Raw genomic sequence first — 20,707 nt, 5'->3', positions numbered from 1 at the left:
ACACTCCTCTATATTTCTTTGTCCCTTCCTTCCGAAGAGAGGCTCAGGTAGAGGTATATGGATTTGGGATTTGGGAATCTTGTACATCAAGATATTCATAAAGTGGGCGAGGTCATTGTGGGAGTGAGAAAAGGGAAGGATTGAAGATAGACTCTTTAGGGGCATAGATCTGTAGCTTACAGGAAGGAAGGTCAGGAAAGACCTGAACCCCACTCAGTGTGGTGCACAGCACATTAAACCTGAAGTTAGGAGATCTGGGTTCTCGTCTCGCTTTCTCCATTTGGGGCTTGTGTGCCTCTAGGCACATCCCTTCCCTGTTGTACAAACTAGACTTTGTTTCCAGGGCTCCTTGAATACCCGAGTTTCTCCATTTTGAACCTACTTGGAAACAATAACGCAAATGGAGGTAGTGGAATGTCCCTGAAACAGGTATTTCAAGAAGGAACAATGTCAGATGTCACCGAAATAAAAGAGGTTGAAAACTGGGGAAAAAGTTAGGGTGCCCAGGAAGCCAATTGGTTTAGATTAGAGGGACCAAGAAATATGTGCAGTGTAAGACTTCCATGTAATCACAGCAGGTAATAAGAATTAGTCCAGGTCCTCTCGCTGACTTCGTAGATAACATAAATGTGAATAAAACTGCCTGATACAGTAGGAAAAATGTAATCATGTGCTTACATCAGTGATCTATAATCTGTTGCTAGGTGAGACAGAGCTAAATCTCCTTGTTTCACCTTAGAATTTAAATTGCGGTTCTCACTTGAAATGTTTCATATGTTTTTTGTAGACCAGTTGTTCCATTATGGATGGAGGGGATGATGGTAATCTTGTTATCAAAAAGAGGTTTGTGTCCGAGGCAGAACTAGATGAACGGCGCAAAAGGAGGCAAGAAGAATGGGAGAAAGTTCGAAAACCTGAAGATCCAGAAGGTATGTGGGCTTACAGTTCGGTATTCAGCGTGACGATCTCTAATCTTCACAGCAGCCCTCAGAGGAGGCACTAACGTCCTCACTTTAGAGTAGGGGGATTGAGACTCAGAGTGGGGCAGGAGCCAATGCAAGGCCCCCGTGGTGGGAGCAGAAGCACAGTATGCATTGTCCATGCCACCATCCTGCCTTCTAGAAGATTCTGCAAGTCTGTTCCATCTTTACAGGGGGATGCAAGATCTGAACGACTGAGAATGCTTCCGCTCTGTGGGGGTTGGGCTGGCCCCTCTTCCAGTTAACTGTCTCGGCCGTGGGTCCTCTTGCCGTTGGTGGTTGCCTTTGAGAACTGCCGGCCCCTCTCTCAGGTCCTGAGGGAAGCTGTGGACTTTGTGCTATTTTTGTGTTATCCTTGCCCTCAGATCATGCAGAGACTTGACTTTATCTTTGAAATCCTTTGTGATTCCAAAATAATGTGAACAATTCTAAAGTATGTACCTTTTCTCCCCCCTCTCTTTCTTTCCCTCCCCCTTTCTTTCAGAATGTCCAGAGGAGGTTTATGACCCTCGGTCTCTGTATGAAAGGCTACAGGAACAGAAAGACAGGAAGCAGCAGGAGTACGAGGAGCAGTTCAAATTCAGTAAGCTTCAGAAACAGTCCAGCACACTCCGCACAGCCTTTTTGGTGCACTTTTGCCTCATGCAACACTTTGTCTGACTAGCCACGGAACTGTCTTGATTATCCAGTCTCTAGGTGTTCATTTGGTGGAAAAGAGATAGCTTGCTGCCTTCCAGACCACATTGAACATTTTTATTTTGAGCTCAAGATACCCATTTTAATTCTGTGCTAATGTCTAGTAATGGAAGAAATGCCTTGATTTTATGCTGTGTTCCCTCTCCAGAAGCCGAGGTGTTTACAAATTCTTTCTTCTAATCCTCTAAAGGATCTGCTGCTTATTAAAAATAAGGAGAAGGAAAAATCTTACTTGACTCTGTTTTCCCTTTAGCCTGCTAAGTGTTCCTTGTTCAATTATTTCCTCAGAAAACATGGTAAGAGGCTTAGATGAAGATGAGACTAACTTCCTCGACGAGGTTTCCCGGCAGCAGGAACTACTAGAAAAGCAACGAAGAGAAGAAGAACTGAAAGAACTGAAGGAATACAGAATATCCTTTGTACCTTGAGACAGAGCTGTATGGTGTCCGTTTCCTCGTCGACGTCTGTGGATTTAAGTTTCTTCACAAATAGAATGAGAATAAGGTTTTCTACCTCGTGACCTCTGAGTTCCCTTTCAACACTGACATTCCTGTGACTGAATAACTGGCAGTGATTTATGGAGTTAGGTCGCATGCAAGAGTCTGTTGCAATCAAAAGTCCAGATCCTTTAGGATTAACTAAAGGCCTAAATCCTAATAGTCAGTACCAGGGTATTTTTGCCTTGTGGGATTAGACTCTGAAACAGATGGGCGATGCAGTAAACTCATCCAGGGGAGAAATTGGCTTCTGAGTTTCAAAAGGAAATGTTTAGCGACTCTCCTGTGTCCTCCTTAAGATCTTCCCTAGAGGTGTAGCCTGTTCTGTTTCCACAGAGGGGAAAACCGAGAAGACAACAAAGATGACCTCGCTTTGGCCCAGTGTTGCCTTTTTGTCGTCCCCTGCATGTGTCAATAGGCATCCCACGTGTAACTTGGCTGAGTCAGAATTCTCAGTTCTGTGCCTGACCACCCCTACCCTCCACTCCTCACACTGCCCTCGCCCCCCGATCTCTTCTTTTTCTGCTCTTTCAGATCTCCGTAGCGGTGCTTCCATGCCCGCACGGGCCTGGCCCAAAAACTGTTTCCAAAATGGACTCCACCTCTGTGCAGTTCGACTCTCTGTGCTTCTCAGGACCACTGTGACCACCAAATTAGTCTCTGCTTCTGCTTTCATCCGCAACAATCCATTCTCACTTTGGTCAAAAGGAACGTTTAAAAACATACATGAAATCTTGTCACTTTCCTATTTGAAACACTAGTGGCTTCCTCTGGCCTTTAGGCTTAAAAGTCTGCGTTCTTACCAGGCCCTGCATGATTTAGGCCAACCCATCTTCCTGTTGCGTCTTGAACTGCTTCCTCGTGTTCACTACACTCCAGCCTGCTGGCCTCCTTTATGTTCCTCTCAGGCTGAGCTTTGTGATTCCATTTCAAGGCCTTTGTGTTTGTCGTTTTTCAGCCTGGAATGTTCTGTCTTCAGATTTTACAAGGCTGGCATTTCATGGCACTTGGGTCTCAGCTCTCGTCTCCCTCATAGAGACCCTCTTCCCTCCGCACCCCCTCTAAAATTTCACCGAAGCACATCAGTGTGTATGATGTCACTTTTTAATAGTGATTCTCATAAGAAAATTAAGAAAATCTTAATTTAATTTGCTTCTTAGTTTCTGTGCCTCTTTTACTGCTGGAATATAAAGATCCATAAGAATAAAGATTTGGTCACCACTGATTTCCCTGGTTCCTGGCATGTAGGTTCTCAGTGTATGTGTGAACAAATTAATGAATGACTCACAGGAGAGCCACCCTAGCTTTTTTCCTATGAGAAGACTTATTTCAATATTTCAAGCTTATAAATTGAATAACCCCATTGGTGTGATGGAGCAGGCTTTACCTCTAAAGTTAGTGATACGGCTGCGTGTATGTGCTAGTTGGTTTTTTTTGCAGGGAATGTGCAGTAGGTTCCGTTAAAGAGCTGTGTAGGAGCAAATGTGGACTGATTCCCAGGGATTTGGCTGAAATCAAGGTGACTGACAACAGTTGAGATAAGGTGGCGGCTTGGTGCCGTGAAACCCACTGTGAAGTGGTGAGAGCCCTGGCTTCCAGTCCCGGTTTTCCTAGTGGGATTCTGGTGTAACATTTAAGATCGGAGATGATGGAGAGTCACACCTCAATCCTAACTCTAGGATTGAAGCTGGCTCTTCTGGCGCTCCCCTCCTCCACTGCCTTCCCTGGCGACTCCAGAAGAATACTGCTCATGTTTGTAGAGATGGGCAGATGTGGTACATACTGCATTGTGTCACGCACCAGCCTTTTTTCCTCTAAGGAAATACATCAGTTACAGTGATCATTAGAATTATGTCTTGTTTTATGTGCTTAATTTGGCAGGCTAGCAAATAAGACATAGAACATCTCCCAAGGCAACATTCTGGAGCGTGGTGTTGGTTTGGCATGAGTGTGCAAAGCCTTCCAGTTTTCAGTTCAAAGGAAAGAATGAACAGGGCAGCAGTAAGGCAAAAAGAAACTTTCCTGCCCTGCTAACATTACAGGACAACACTGGAGAGGCCCCACGGGTAGTGGCTTTTGTTGGAAACTTGGTAAGTTCCAACTGTCTAGAAAAACCGTAGAAAAGCAAGCCTTCCGACCCACTGATCTGTAATGCACGGATCCCTGGCATGCATGCAGCCAGAGACATGTTGAAATAGGAACTGAAGGATTAGACATTTGTTTATTGAAGCTCTAAGTCAGGAGCAGATTCTTGACTTTGCTTGATTGTTATAATAGGAGACATTTTATAATGTGATACTTGTAAAGATGATAAACTGTGGTTTGTGCCATATAAACAATAGAACTTTTGTTTTCTTCAGATTAAACCAGTATTTAGCGATATTATATGTGTTAAAAAGCATGTAATTAAAAAAAATGCCTCATCTAATGAATTCCTTGAGATTTTTGAGGTGTGCTTGGGTATATAGAGCATTCTAGGGAGAGAGGAACTTAAGGGGAAAAATGGCTTATGCTTTGGCTCTGGATCAAAAGTAATATTATTCTCTACCCCACCCCCCCAAAAAAAGGTTGCAGGGGTTTTTTTTCACCTATTGATTTAAAAAATTTTTTTATTTTAGAGAGAAAGAGCATGAGCTGGGGAGAGGGACTGAGGGGGAGAGAGAGAATCCCAAGCAGGTTCCACGCTCAGCTTGGAGGCCCATGTGGGGCTCAGTCCCGTGATCATGAGTGAGATCATGACCTGAACCGAAATCAAGAGTTGGACACTCAAACCGACTGAGCTACCCAGGCGCCCCAGTTTTTCTTCACTTTAAAGGAATAAAAATATTCCTTTTTATTCCAAAAAAAATGAAGTGTTGTTTTTTTGTCTGTGTCCTAGTATTATAAATATGTGTGTTTTGTTAAGTTTTTCCATTTTTATTTTTCAATATTAAGAGTTTTCTCTTAAGAGTTTATCCCTTGGTGCCTGGGTGGCTCAGTCAGTGGAGCATCCGACTTCGGCTCAGGTCATGATCTCACGGTCTGTGCGTTCAAGCCCCGCGTCGGACTCTGTGCTGACAGCTTAGAGCCTGGAGCCTGCTTCAATTTCTGTGTCTCCCTCTTTGCTTGTCCCACTCACACACTGTCTGTCTCTCTCTCTTTCTCTCTCTGTCTCTCAAAAGAATTTATCCCTTAATGAAGGAGTTGCAGGTAAAAATCATCATGCTGGTGGTTTTTGGCATTTGGTACTAGAAAGATGAAATCTGATTCTTTTTTATTCTAAAAGGCCAAACACATAATATTAACCTACAATCAGTTTCCATGTTGACTTTGAAACCCTTAAATTGATGAAACTCAGGATAGTAAGAGTGTCCTGTGTAATCTCCATTGAACACTGCAAATATTTAAGGTAACTGGTGCTTGTAAGAAAGAGTGAGTGCCTGAAGAGTGATCAGAATTAGAATTTCCTTATTTCTGATACCCAGTTTTCTCCAGGATTCAAAGGCCATATACATATACCCCCTCTGCTTTGGGCTGATATTACCTGCTTCTTAGATGTTTTGGTCACTAGGTGTCACTATTGTTCCGTTAAGGCATCGCTGCCTCTTAAAGAATTGCACCAAGTCCAACGCAAACCTGTTGCTAATGGTTTGTGAGAGTGTGAAAGGGAAGGACGGGGAGGGGCTGGCGGAGAGAACAAAAGAAAGTGCCAAAGCTTGACAGCCAGAGATTGAGGTCAAGCCTGCAAGAAGTGATGTTACAAGTGAACTGGTTGTGCTTTTAAAGACATTTTGGTTCTTGTGTTGCATGTGCACTGGGTAAAATCACCTTGAAGAGAGTATTTAAGACAGTTTCCTGGGCCTCTGGAGGTCCTTATTCAGTAGGTTTGGGACAGGGGAGGGACTCTTGTATTTTAGCGAGGCTTAAGGTGATTCTGATGTTGTCTTGCACCAGCAGAGTAGGAGTTAGTCTCTGTGATGTCCAAGATTGAATGCCATTGGTGATAGGACATTCTGCAAGATTTGATTTTACCCTTGGGGGAAGAAAGCAAGTATTTAAAAATTTGGGGGGAAGCCACTTTTTTTTCCTGTTGCATTTATATTAAGATTTTTGTTTTTGCCAGCAAGCATGATGTTTGCCATATCTTTAGGGAGGTTTTCAGACTGTAACTCAGATTTTCACTGAGAGAGGGAAAAAGTTTGCTTCTGTATATTAAATTGGGTCTTCTCCCTCTGTGGTCACCTTCAATCTCTCTTTAAATCAGCTGGATATTCCTGGCAGAATAAAGAGGAGAGGACATTATTTTGAATATAAGTAGGCCAAACATTACATGGCAGAGCTGAAGTCCTAGTGGATTATGCGAGTCTGGCTTCTCTTGATTTACCACTGTCCTGCCATTACTCTTTTTTTTTGCTTAGTTTGACCCTTAACCTACAACACAGTAATCTCAACAAAGTTGGACTTTCTCCAGAAAACAAGAAGGAGGTGGAGAAGAAAGTGGCTGTGAAATCCATAGAAACCAAGAACAAGTTCTCCCAGGCGAAGCTGTTGGCAGGAGCTGTGAAACATAAGAGGTCAGCCAGCACTCACACAACTGAAATGTCCCTCTGTGTACTCTGAAATGCCACTGGTAATGGTAGCCTGAGCAAATACTTCAGCGGAAGTCTTGGTGATGTTTCTTTAGTAGCCTTACCTCTCTCTCCCCCTCCAGATTTGGTGTCTTCTGTAGCCTTTGACCCTTGTCTCTCGGACTGTTCATTCAACAGAACACTAGCTACTCTTCATTGGGCACCTGTCATGTGCCAGGCATTGTGTTAAGTGCTTTCCAGGAATGATCTCTTTACACAAGTCTATGAAGTACAAGTTTGATGGGTTGAGAACATTTGTCCAAGGTTACAGAGTAACAGAGGTATGGAGTTCAATATTTGGGCCTCTATTTCTAGGCAAATGAGGGAGCGAGTTCTGTGAAAAGATTTGGGTAGGGTGTAATGAGAGCAGAGGGGAGGAAACACATAACTCAACTGGAGAGGGCATGTGAGTTCAGGTTGGGGAAGGTAGGGAAAGCATTAGAGGGAGATGTTGATTATATAGAACAAGTAGGGCTTTGGCGGACGAGGGAGAGGAGAAATTTCGGGCAGCGGGAGTAGCTGCTGCAAAGGTACCGTGGCCTTTGAGACCCTGGAAGCTGTGACTGCATGATAGACCTGGCTGGGGTTCTGATGTGGGGTGGCAGCACTGCCTGGAGGTTTTGATAAGTTCTGTCTTACGTTTGCTCCTCCCTTTCTAAATCTTGAAATGGCACCAGTGATTAAATCCGGTCATTTCAGTTTGACCAACAATACCATGGGCGGAATAATGTTAAGTTCAAATGCAGTCTGTTAGGGAAATCAGTAAGGCAACCAGCCACATGTTTTTAAGGGAGCGCATTGATGCACTCTTGTGGTTTGGTGCACCATCTATCTGCTGCAGATGTTCCTAGGACATGGCTTACGTCTAAAAATGTCGTCATGGTTCAGCGGTGGAGGGGAGGAGTAGCAGTAACCTGAAAAGGGCCAATTACCTGAGCCATTAATTATCCCTTTCAAGTTTTCACGTAAGCTTTCGTGCCTTGCCCAGTGTCTTTCAGGATTTGGCCCTGGGTCAGTTTTACTGGACTTCACCAAGAAAGGGCTCTCTAGGTGGGCAGTTAGATACCTCTCAGCAGCGTCTTGCTGCTAGCAGAATGGATGTTACAACCATCTCTTTTCCTTAGTCCTTAGATCACCTTTTATTAGATCATCGGTTATTATTGTTTTTTTGTGGCAAGGTGATAAATTAGTCTCCTGGGGCAGGAGTTCCTAATCTACCCAGCCCTGGGTTTATTAGAATCACCTGGGAGTTTGTTAATGTGGCTTCTAGGCCTTTCATTAATTCTGGTTCATTAAGTTTGAAGTGAGGTCTGGGAGTCTGATTTTCAAAGTTCCGCAGGTGATTCGGATGCTTGTGAAAGTCTGGTGCCTGGTTCGTGCCTAGAACATAATCAACAAAATTGAGTCCACCTCTGTGCTCCCTCTCCATTGCTTTTCTGCCTTGCTGCTCTCACACCACGTTCCCAAGTCTGGTTTATCATATTTTTGCCTTTGTTTACTTTTAGTAGTTTCTGCGTGTGGGGGGTAGGGGGTTGTTCGTGTTTGTTTTTGTTTTAGCTACCTATATACGTATTCATAAACAGTGTAATAGCTTGCTTGTATTTGAACTTTATAAAAACAATTTCATTCTGTATGTGATCTTCTGTAAATTTGGTTTTTCACTCCAATTGTTTCTGTGATTAAAACAGTTTTGTGTGTGTTCATGTATATATAGCTGTAATTCATTCATTTTCACTGTCATATAATAGTGCTTTATGAGATACTAAAATGTGTCCATTCTCTTGTGGATGCATGCTTGAACTATAATAAATGGTGCTGATAGGTCCAGGACGTGCTCTATTATGTATGTGCATATGTTTCTCCAGAGCTGTGCCGGTCAGTGTGGTAGCCACTTGGCCACCTGTGACTATCAAAATCTGAATTAATTGAAACTAAAATCTTCAGGGTGCCTGGGTGGCTCAGTTGATTGAGGGTCTGACTTCAGTTCAGGTCATGATCTCACAGTTCACGGGTTCGAGCCACGCATCGGGCTCTGTGCTGGCAGCTCAGAGCCTGGAGCCTGCTTCGGATTCTGTGTCTCCCCCTCTCTCTGCCCCTTCCCTGCTCATGTTCTGTCTCTCTCAAAAATAAACATTAAAAAAAAAAAAAAAACCTAAAATTTTCAATCCAGTTCCTTAGTCACACTAGTCACATTTCAAGTGTTAAATAGCCACAAGTGGCTAACTGCCGCCCTACCGGACAGCACAGATCAGTGATGTAGTGATTTTGTGAAATAGTGTTTCCTTGCTGTCTTAATTTGCATTTCCAGTTCACATATAGTTGACGTATTTCATATGTTGATTTGCCATTCAGGTGTCCTCTTCTGTGGTAGGTCCGTTCAAATATTTTGCCATTTTTCTACTGGGTTATTTGTATTTATCTTAATGATTTGTAGGTGTGTTTTGTTTGTTTTTAAATATAGTCCTGACATTTCCCTACCCCCCCCAACCCCCAGTTTACAGCTTTTCTTTTTACTTTCATTAATTAATTTTAAGGTTTTTAAATTCTAAGGCAGTCAGACACATAATATTATATTAATTTCAGGTATGCAGCATTATGATTTGATATATGTATATATTGTGAAATTATCACAATAAGACTAATTAACATCCATCACCATACATATTTACACATTTTATTTTACTTGTGATGAAAACTTCTAAGACCTACTCTTAGCAACTTGTAAATGTACACAGTACAGTGTTATTAACTATAGTCACCCTGCTACACATTACAACACCATGACTTTTAACTGGAAGTTTATACCTTTTGAAGATAGTTTTTTTTTTAAGTTTATTTAGTTTACACAGAGAGAGAGAGAAAGCAAGCAAAGGAGGGGCAGAGAGAGAGAGAAAATGTATCCCAAGCAGGTTCCACACCAACAGCACAGAGCCCAGCAAGGAGTTCAAACTCCCCAAACATGAGGTCAGGACCTGAACCGAAACCAAGAGTCGGATGCTTAACTGACTGAGCCACCCAGGTGCCCCTGCAATCAGTTTTGTTTTTTTTTTTTTTTTTTGAAGGTATGAGCTAGGGATCCCTTTTCAATTTTATTCTTCAAGTGAGTAGCTAATTTTCTAGCAACGTTTACTAAACACTACTCTCTTTCCCCAGTGATCTTCAGTGTTACTCTCTGTCTTATAACAAGTTTCCAAACATATATGGCTTTGTTTGGGAGTTTTCTCTCTCTCTCTCTTTTTTTTCTTTTCTTTTTCTTTTTTCTGTTCCTTGGATCTATAGGACCAGTACCACTCTGTGTACTTATTGTAGCTTTATAAATAATTTTGATATCTGGTAAGGCAAGTCCCCTTATACTTTTCTCAGGGGTATTTTGTCTATTGTTGGCCACTTTGTTCTTGCATATAAATTTTAGTTAGATTTAAATTTTATTTTTTAAATCTAAGTTTATTTTTATTTATTTTGAGAGAAAGAGAGAGTGTGTGAGCAAGCGGGGGAGGGGCAGAGTGAAAGGGAGACAGAATCTCAAGCCAGGCTCCGTGCTGTCAGCTCAGAGTAATTCATTCATTTTCACTGTCGTATAATGGTGCTTGATGCAGGGCTCAAACTCTTGAACCCATGAGGTCATCACCTGAGCCGAAGAGTCAGCTGTTTAACCGACTGAGCCACACCTAGATCTAGGCACACCTAGATTTAAATTTTCTATTAAGTTCTTCAAGTTTATTGGAATCTATTAAATGGTTTGATAAATTTATTGGAGGAAACAGATCTTTATGGATATGAGTCTTTCTACACATGGTATATATACATTTATTTGTTTCCTCTAATGTTCTTCAATAAAGTCTTAAAGTTATCTTTCAAAAGGTAACGGTTGTGCATATATTTTATTAGATTATTCTTAGGCATTTTATAATTTTTTTGTTGCTGGTTTGTAAAAGTGCAGCCAATTTTGGAGTATTTATATCTGGTCACTCAGCTCTTATTAACCTTAACAATAACTCTTTAATAACTCTTAGTAACTTTAAATTTTTATTTATTTATTTTTATTTTTTAAATGTTTTTGAGAGGGAGAGAGCATGTGCGTGTGAGCTCACAAGTGGGGGGGGGGGGGTGGGGAGGGGCGGGGACAGAGGATCCAAAGCGGTCTCCTATGCTGAGAGCAGAGAGCCCGATAAGGGGCTCAAACTCTCCAACCATGAGATCACGTCCTAAGCCAAAGTCTGATGCTTAACCAGTTGAGCCACTGAGGTGCCCCTATTCATTTATTTTTTTCATTGATGTTTTAAAATGTTTGTTTATTTTGAGAAGGAGAGCACATGAGCAGGGGAGGGACAGAGAGAGAATCCTAAGCAGGCTCCACACTCTGTCAACACAGGGCCCAATTCGGGGTTATTTATTTATTTATTTATTTTTGAGACCGCACACAAGTAGGGGAGAGGGGGAGAGGGAGAAGCAGAAGGCCAAGCCGGTGCCACGCTCGACACAGAGCCCAATGGGGGACTCGATCTCACAACTGTGAGATCATGACCTGAGCCAAAATCAAGAGTCAGATGCTCAACGGACTGAGTCACGCAAGTGCCCCAGTGTTTTTTTGTTTTTCTGATTGCTGTGGTATCTGTAATTGTGTCCTTTTTCATCCCATATATTGATGGCTTGTATTTTTATTCTTATTTTGGGTGGTTTCTTAATTTCTCCTACCTTCTTTCTCTGGGGTATTCTTTACTTCAAGTTTATTCTTTTATAATTTCTGTTATAAATGAGTGTCAGATACCTAGCTAATTAATTTTCAGCTTTTCTTTTTAGTTATAGGCACCTGAAAGTGTAATTCTTCCTCAGCTTTCACTGTATACGATTTTGTATTTCCAACTATTTTTAAATATCCATTATGACTTCTTCTTTGACTTCTGAATTAGAAACATTTTTTAAAGTTTCCAAACATATTCAGGTAACTCAACTATATTTCACAGGACTAAGATGAAGCTCTCCCCCTACCCCCACATTTTAACACCTTATCAGTGGTATCTTAGAATCTATGACATACAATATTTATCTTTTGTTGTTGATATCTGTCTTAATTGCATCGTGGTTTATATGTGCTAATTCTTTTGAAATTCCTTTAGACTTGCTTTGTGACCTACTCCTAAGGTTAATTTTTACAAATGTTCTGAGTGAGCTTGAGGAGAATCTGTTTGTTTATTTATTTTTTGTAAATTTCTGGGTTCTATGTAGGTACCACCAAATAAGCAGGTTAATTGTATTGTTTATATCTTCTGTCTCTTTACATATTTGTCTGCTTGCTCTGTCAGTACTTAAGTATTTTGAAATCTCCCACTATAATGATGATTTCTTGATTTTTCTTCAGAGTTCTGTTGAATATCTATTTTAAACTCTTTAATTAGAAGCATACAGGTGCAGAATTGTTATTTGTTCATAATGAATTAAACTTTGTTTCATTATAAACTTTACCTCTTGTAATGTTTTTGGTCTTAAAGTCTGTTTTCCTAATACTGTGCCAGGCAGCTCAGCCTTCTTTGGGTTTGGCCTTAGTGACTCTTGCTACTCTTTTGCTTTCAATCTTTCTGGGTCTTGTTTGTTTTTGTTTACTTTTGTTAAATCTTTTGGATTGTCTCATAAATATCTGATTTTAAATGGAGTATGTTCATCTGTTTTTACAGGTAGGCTTGGATTTGTTGGGATTTTTGACAGTTTCTGCTGTCTTAATGTTGCTTGTCTTTTTACTTAAAAGATATTTTTCCTTGTATTTTTAAAAAAATTATGATTTTAAAAACTTTTGTTTATTCGTTTTCTTTCTACTGGTTTGGATTCATGCGGTGTTTCTGTTCTTTTGGTGGCTAACCTTGCAACTTACTAGGAGTACTTAGCACAACCTAAAGTTAAATAGCTGTCTTCCTTTCCTACAAAATTATACATTGACCTTAGAACTTTGCACTCTAATCACCTCTTCCTTACATGCTACTGCTGTCCAGGACTTGAGTATGGTCGTGTTGAACACCACAAATTAGATTGTGTTTGCCAGTTCCTTTGTTCACTATCCCTTCCTTCTGTGATTAAAGCCTTCTTTCTGGGATCATTTCTTTCCTTGTTGAAGTGCATTCTTTTTTTTTTTTTTTTTTTTGACTGCCCTAAATATTAGCAGTAATGGTGGAGCTTGGGGTATTGCACTAAGCTACGCAGCAAGGGAAGTACGTTCTCTAGACAGTCTTTCAGTGAAGGTCTTTTGGGTGACTTTCAGAATCATTAACATGTCACTAAAGAGATTTCCTTTAATCTTTAAGAACTTAAATAAATTTTCATCATGTATGAAATTGTCCGGATATTCTCAAAATCCATCTGTGATTCTAACCAAGATGAATGATAAGGACAACAAAGAATCTGAAGTTTAGGTGATGCCTGAAGATCTACTGCTTCACCCCTTGAATTGGCCAGGGGTTTATGCTGTCCTTATAACAGTAATGTAACTGGAAGGAGATTAAGAACCTGAAGTGAAGACTTTTCATTTCAGATCATCCCAGTTCTTTGAGGCTACCTAAGGCCCATATAATGGTTATTGGAATTCCTGCATCCCAAAGTTTTAATCCCCACAATTGGATATAGCTCAAATTACCATGTTTTTTGTTACAGCTCAGAGAGCGGGAACAGCGTGAAAAGACTGAAGTCGGACACTGACCCAGATGACAAGAGTCAAGGTAGGGTGCAGCTTTCATTTCACTGTTTACTTGTAATACACATGAACCATAGTACAGGGCTGGACCTCAGCACAGCTGTGAAGGAATGCATGGGTCTCTGAGCAAGCCGATCTAAATTTAGTTTACCAAACTGTTTTCTACCAGGCAGGATTTATACCCAAGAGTATATGTCAACTGCCCTGCCAAGCAATATGTTAGAAACCAGTGGAACTGATAAATGACAATTGTGCTTTCCCAGAAGTGCTTACAAAGCCAAAGCCCTGGTCCTATCACTTCTGCTCACAAAGGGTTTTTCTCTGTGTCCCCCAAATGTCAAGTTTCTTGATTTCACCTGGCTGGCTACCAGTGAGAGGTAGAATGCCTGGCTCTTGCTGATGGTTGGATCAGATTGAGCCTGGAAGCTTAATACAGTCTCCAGAAGCATACTTTCTTTGGTAGTTACTTTTATGCAATCAAATCTGGCACTGTTTAAGTGGCACAGAGTTGTAAGTGAAGGTGAGTGTTCCTGAGGGCCGGATCGGGGATAAGAAATACAAGAGCGTTTTTAGTTCTACCCCTGACTCCCTGGGGGACTGAGATTCTGCGCTAAACTCAGTGGGTCATCTATAAAACAGGGCTTACATTGATTTCTCCCTCAAAATATAATGGATATTTAAAAATGTATATCTGCTGAGCACCAGTAATGGTGCGCTGTTGCTGATAACTTTTTGCTCTAGAATTACTTTTAAGAAGGACATTGAGTGAAGAGTCTTCTTTCTACGTATATATCCTCTTCCATCCAATTCTGCTTCCCAGAGAGAAACAGTATTATACATTTCTTATGTGTATATCTGGAGCTATTCTGTGTCTGTACAAGCAATTACAAATATATGCTTTTAAAATTAAAAAAATGTTTATTGAGATAACTTAAACCATATTCAAACATTGAGATAATAAGGAACCCCATCATGTAGCTTCATCAGTTTTTTAACACATATCCAATCTTATTTATACGTCCTTACCTATAGTGTTTTGAGGCAAATGTCAGACATTATATTGTTTTATCCATAATTCTTCTGTACATATCGCTAAAAAATAAGGGTTCTTTGTTTTGTTTTGTTTTTGACATCACAGTGATCTTTTTTTTTTTTTAATATGAAATTTATTGTCAAATTGGTTTCCATACAACACCCAGTGCTCATCCCAACAGGTGCCCTCCTCAATGCCCATCACCCACCCTCCAGTGATCTCTAAATAATATCAGATAGCATATTAGTATTCATTTTCCCCAATTTTCTCACAATTTTTTTCTTGACAATTGGTTTTTCAATTATTTTTTTTAATGTTTATTTTTGAGCCAGAGAGAGAGCAGGGGCTTGAACTCACGAACTGCGAGATCATGACCTGAGCCGAAGTCAGATGCTCAACCGAGTCACCCAGGGGCTCCATTGACAATTGGTTTTTTAAAAATCAGGATCCGGGGGCGCCTGGGTGGCTCAGTCGGTTGAGCGTCCGACTTCGGCTCAGGTCACGATCTCGTGGTCCGTGAGTTCGAGCCCCGCGTCGGGCTCTGGGCTGATGGCCCAGAGCCTGGAGCCTGCTTCCGATTCTGTGTCTCCCTCTCTCTCTGCCCCTCCCCCGTTCATGCTCTGTCTCTCTCTCTGTCTCAAAAATAAATAAACGTTAAAAATCAGGATCCAAACAAGGATCAGTCATTCATTGTATCTGGCCTATATGGCTTTTAAAAAAATATTGAGATACAACTCAGTGCCATAAAATTCATTCTTTGAAAGAAGCACAATTCAGTGATTTTGTTTTAATATGTTCACAGAAATGTGTATTCGTCACCACTGTTTAATTCCAAAATGTTTCATCACCCCACAAAGAGTCCCCATGCCCATTAACAGTTATCCCTGTTCTTCCCTCTCTCTAGCCACTGGCAACCACCCATCTACTTTTCTCTCTGTGGATTTGCCTTTCCTGGACATTTCCTATAAATGAAATCATTCCATCTGCGGCCTTCTGTGTCCAGTGTCTTTTCACGTGTTTACAAAGGTCATCCATGTGGTAGCACGTATCGGGACTTTTTACGCTGAATAATATTCTGTTGTATGGCATGCTGCATTCTGTCCAGTCATCAGTTGATGGGCATTTGGATTGTTCACACGTTTGGGCTACTCTGAATGATGCTGCTAAGAACATTTGTGTACAAGTTTTTGTGTGACCAGCTATTTTCACTTCTCTTGGGTGTATACCTGGGAATGGAATTTCTAGGTCATATGGTAACTCTGTGTTTATATGGTTAACTTTTTGAGGAACTGCCAAATTGTTTTCCAAAACAACTACACCATTTTTACATTCTACCAGCAGTATCTGAAGGCTCCAGTTTCTTTATATCCTCGTCAACACTTGTTATTGTCTTTTTTATTTTATCTTTGTGGATGGGAAGTGATACTTCATTTCTCTAATGACTAGTGGTGTTGGTATCATGTACTTATTGGTCATTTGCATATCTTCTTTGGAGAAATATTTACTCAAATCCTGAGCCTATTTTTAAATTAGGTTGTCTTTTTACTGTCGAGTTTAAAGAGTTTTTTATATATTCTGGTTACTAGACACTTGTCAGATATATGATTTACAGATATTGTCTCCCTTACTGTGAGTTATATTTTCATTTTCTTGATAGAGTCCTTTGGAGCACAAACATTTTTAGTTTTGATGACATCTGACTTATCTATTTTTTCTTTGGTTGCTTGTGCTTTAGGTGTCGTATCTAAGAAACCATTGCCTAATCCACAGCCATGAACACTTACACCTGTGTTTTCTTCTAAGTTTTATGGCTTTAGCTCTTCCATTTTGGTCTTTGATCCATTTTGAGTTAATTTTTGTATATGGTTTGAAGTAGGGATTCATTTTCATTGTGTGTATCCAGTAGGCCCAGCACCCTTTGTTGAAGAGACTTATTTTTTCCAGACTGAACTGTCATGGCACTTTCCTTGAAAATCAGTTGACCAACAGGTATGGGTTTATTTCTGGGGTCTCTCTTCTCTTCCATTGATCTGTATGTCTATCCTTATGCCGTTACCACACAGTCTTGATCACTATAGCTTTGTAGCAAGTTCTGAAATTAGGAAGTGTGAGTCCTCCAACTTTGTTCTCTTTCAAGATCATTTGGCTATTTGAGGTCCCTTGCATTTCCATATGAATTTTGGGATCAGCTTGTCAATTTCAATAACAAAGGCAGTTGGAATTTTAATAGGGATCACCTGAATCTGTAGATCAGTCTAGGAATACTGCCATCAGATAGCATCTTAACAATAGACTAGTGTGCCTTTTAAGTCTCATTTGGCCTATAGGTTCTTCTTCCTTTTTATGTTTATTTTTTGCTTTCTTTGTTTTTGTGAAGAAACTGGGTCTCTTTGTCCTGTGGAGTTTCCCATGCTCTAGATCTTGTTGATTATATCTCCATGGTGTTCCTTTATTCCTGTTTCCTGTGAAAATGGTAACTAGATCTAGAGCTTGATCAATTCAAGTGTTTTGGCAAGAATACCTCATATGTTGTTTTGTACTTCCTGTCATCGTCATTATTTTATTTTATTTTTTTTTTTTTCTAATTTTTTTAACGTTTATTTATTTTTGAGACAGAGAGAGACAGAGCATGAGCAGGGGAGGGGCAGAGAGAGAGGGAGACACAGAACCTGAAACAGGCTCCAGGCTCTGAGCCATCAGCACAGAGCCCGACGCGGGGCTGGAACTCAGGGACCGTGAGATCGTGACCTGAGCTGAAGTTGGACGCTTAACCGACCAAGCCACCCAGGCGCCCCTCATCGTCATTATTTTAATTAACATACTCTGTTCATTGCTTAATTCACCTGTAGTATCTTGGGAATCATTGCATGACTGTACATAAAGAGCTTCATTCCTTTTTAAGACTATGTAGTATCCTGTTATATGGTTGCAACATAGTATGTCTTTTCTATTTTTTATGATGGACATTTAGAATGCTTCCATGCTTTCTCTGTCATGATGTTTTATTAAAAACTTTGTACATGCGTTATTTTTCACACCCATGATATGTTAGGTTAAATAGAATTATTGGGACAGAGAAGATATACATTTGTAATTCTGATAAACATTGTAAAATTGCCATGCAAAGAAGTTATCCCAGTTTACATTCCCGTCAGCAAAATAGGACTTCCATTTCACAGATATCTTTTTAATATATAGAAAACTTGCTAATCTGGATGTGTAAATAGGATTAAGTGTATACTGTGGGCGTATACACATGCACATACACACAAGTACATAAAACTTCATAGAAATCTTAAGTGTACTTCAGCTAGCCCTGTCTGTGTCTGGTGCTTATTCCCTTGTAGGAATTATTTGCATTAGTCAGTGGAAAGGAAAACTTGTGTGGCAGGTTTTGCTTTTGTTTTTTTTTAACGTTTATTTATTTTTAAGACAGAGTGTGTGAGTGAGGGAGGGGCAGAGAGAGAGGGAGACACAGAATCTGAAGCAGGCTCCAGGCTCCAAGCTGTCGGCACAGAGCCTGACGCGGGGCTCGAATGTATGAACCATGAGATCATGACCTGAGCTGAAGTGGGACGCTTAACTGACTGAGCCACCAGGTGCCCCACTTGTGTGGCCTTTTGAAACCATCTTAGGGGGCACCTGAACGGCTCAGTTGGTTGAGCATCTGACTATTGATTTTGACTCCGGTTATGATCTCACAGTTTGTGAGTTTGAGCCCTGCATTGGGCTCCGCACTATCAGTGCAGTGCTTGCGATTTTCCCTCTCTCTCTGTTCCTCCCCTGCTTGCACTCTGTCTCTCTCAAAGTAAAATAAAATAATAATACTTGTTTAAAAAAAAACCATCTAAGGCAGACACCATGTTTCAGAGCCACCTTTTAATCTCTTTGTCTTCCCTTCCACTCTCACAGCAGCATTCTTACAGCTGGGCAAGAGATACCCTCTTTTGGTAGTAAGGCCCCATTGGAAGAATATCCCCTAAAAGCTTGCTTGAAAGTCTTGTCCTTCGCAGTAGAAAGCTTTGTGCCTTTGTTCCCCCCAGAAAAGAACTCTGTGACCCTAATGGAGATTCAGGTTTCCCCCATTGGGGGCTCTGGACTTAGGCTCTGAGCAGAGCCAGTGAACGCACAAGTTGGCCCCATCGACTCTCAACTCACGCATCTGTTTGAATCCCAAGAACATTCCGTATTAGTAATTTTCGGTGTTAATTTGGTATAACAACGTGGTCCTGCAAATGCAGAAGCTGGCAGGAAACTTCACCAAATGGGTGAGATCAGAGGGCACCATTTTGTTCTCTTTGGACAGTTGAACTATTTTTGGAATGAAATTTGTCAGAGTTGCAGTCTCTTTTCTTTCTTGAAACCTAGATAATCAGGAGATTTGGTCTTTTGGCTTAAACTCTGCTGATGCCATTGTGGTCCAGATTTCTTGGTTTCATTTCGTGGCTGGCTTCCGTCCTTCCGTTAGGCCAGCTCTAGTCTTGCACAGGTACTCTGAACTTGATCCTCCTTTTCTATCTAAGATAGACCCTAAAATTCAATTCACCCTTGAAATTCTTAATAAAATGACATCTCATTGAACAGCTTCACATAAATTACTTTTCTGAGTAACTGATTTATGAATCAGGTTTTTTTAAAGCAAATATTTCATTTTTTTAAATATATATTTATTTTGAGAGAGAGAGTGTGTGGGCAGGGGAAGGGCAGAGAGAGAGGGAGACACAGGATCCAAAACAGGCTCTGCACTGACAGCAGAGAGCCTGATGGAGCTCGAACTCATGAACCGTGAGATCATGACCTGAGCCCAACTGAGCCACCCAGGCATCCCTTAACCAAATATTTCTAACAGAATACTGAAAGTATCACTGTATATGTGAAAATAATAATACAGGGAATGTTCAAGTAATGAATAATGTACAATTTGATGTTGGGTCCCAAATTTTCACCCCTCCCCCCCCAATTTAGCTATTTGCAATGAGATGTGTAAAATATCTTTAACACATGGCAAATGCTGGCCTGCTCTGTTCTAGACCCCATGCCATAGGGACGGAGTGGTGAAGAAGGAGCCCTTGTCCTCAAGTGGCTTACAATGAGAACATACAGACAAGCAACCCGTTTTGTTGTTAGACTGTCCATTCTTCTGCAGCCTTCCTGGCTGTAAGAGTGGGGTGCCCATGAGGTTACAGAGATACATGGGGCTGTTCCTCCCCAATTTAAGTAGACTATGATGCTCTTTGAACTTTTGCATTTGCTTTTCTAAAAAATTGTCTGCATTGGCAGTATATGCATAGAAGATTCAAAAGGGGCAAAAGAGGGGCGCCTGGGTGGCACAGTCGGTTAAGCGTCCGACTTCAGCCAGGTCACGATCTCGCGGTCCGTGAGTTCGAGCCCCGCGTCAGGCTCTGGGGCTGATGGCTCGGAGCCTGGAGCCTGTTTCCGATTCTGTGTCTCCCTCTCTCTCTGCCCCTCCCCCGTTCATGCTCTGTCTCTCTGTCCCAAAAATAAATAAAAAACGTTGAAAAAAAATTAAAAAAAAAAAAACAAAAAACAAAAAAACAAAAGGGGCAAAAGAATAAATAAAGTTTATTTATTCATTCTAAAATTTAAAAAGTTTGGAATAAAAAGTTAAGTCTCCCTGTTCCCCAACCGCTCTGCTGATCTCCCCAGGACCACCACTGTTACCAGTTTTATATGTATTGTTTTAAAATTTTTTTTTTCAACGTTTTTTAATTTATTTTTGGGACAGAGAGAGACAGAGCGTGAACGGGGGAGGGGCAGAGAGAGAGGGAGACACAGAATCGGAAACAGGCTCCAGGCTCCGAGCCATCAGCCCAGAGCCTGACGCGGGGCTCGAACTCACGGACCGCGAGATCGTGACCTGGCTGAAGTCGGACACCTAACCGACTGCGCCACCCAGGCGCCCCTATATGTATTGTTTTAGACATCGTCATGCATGTCCATGGGCATGTTCCCCTCCCTACAGATTATAGCTTACACATACCCTTGCCTCTTTCACATAGCATAGTGGTTTGGTACCAGCACGTAGAGGCTTTACTCTTCTTCATGGCTGAATAATAGTCCATTACACTGGTCCCTTATTAATGAACCTTTCAGTTGCTACTGTCAACAGTGCCGCAGGGCATGTTCTCATATGAACATCATTTAAGATTGAAGGACGTTGCCAAACTGCCCCACATCCTCTCAGCAGCATATAA

At 41.1% G+C, this 20,707-nt stretch overlaps 1 protein-coding gene across 6 annotated transcripts in view; it reads left to right on the top strand.

Annotated features, from left to right (window-relative positions):
• PSME3IP1 (proteasome activator subunit 3 interacting protein 1) overlaps positions 1-20,707 on the top strand; it is a 31,728-nt gene that overhangs the window by 9,559 nt on the left and 1,462 nt on the right. For all 6 annotated transcript variants that reach the window (XM_058709217.1, XM_058709220.1, XM_058709223.1 and 3 more), the window contains exons 2-6: positions 788-929; positions 1,465-1,563; positions 1,965-2,087; positions 6,594-6,726; positions 13,420-13,484. In XM_058709217.1, coding sequence (XP_058565200.1) covers positions 803-929; positions 1,465-1,563; positions 1,965-2,087; positions 6,594-6,726; positions 13,420-13,484 — 547 coding nt within the window. In that variant the 5' untranslated portion in view covers positions 788-802. The remainder of the gene's footprint in view (positions 1-787; positions 930-1,464; positions 1,564-1,964; positions 2,088-6,593; positions 6,727-13,419; positions 13,485-20,707) is intronic.

The sequence above is a fragment of the Neofelis nebulosa genome, chromosome 17, assembly GCF_028018385.1.
Source record: "Neofelis nebulosa isolate mNeoNeb1 chromosome 17, mNeoNeb1.pri, whole genome shotgun sequence".
Taxonomy (NCBI): domain Eukaryota; kingdom Metazoa; phylum Chordata; class Mammalia; order Carnivora; family Felidae; genus Neofelis; species Neofelis nebulosa.
The sequence above is the reverse complement of the archived record's forward strand: the minus strand, read 5'-3'. Positions and strand labels throughout refer to the sequence as shown.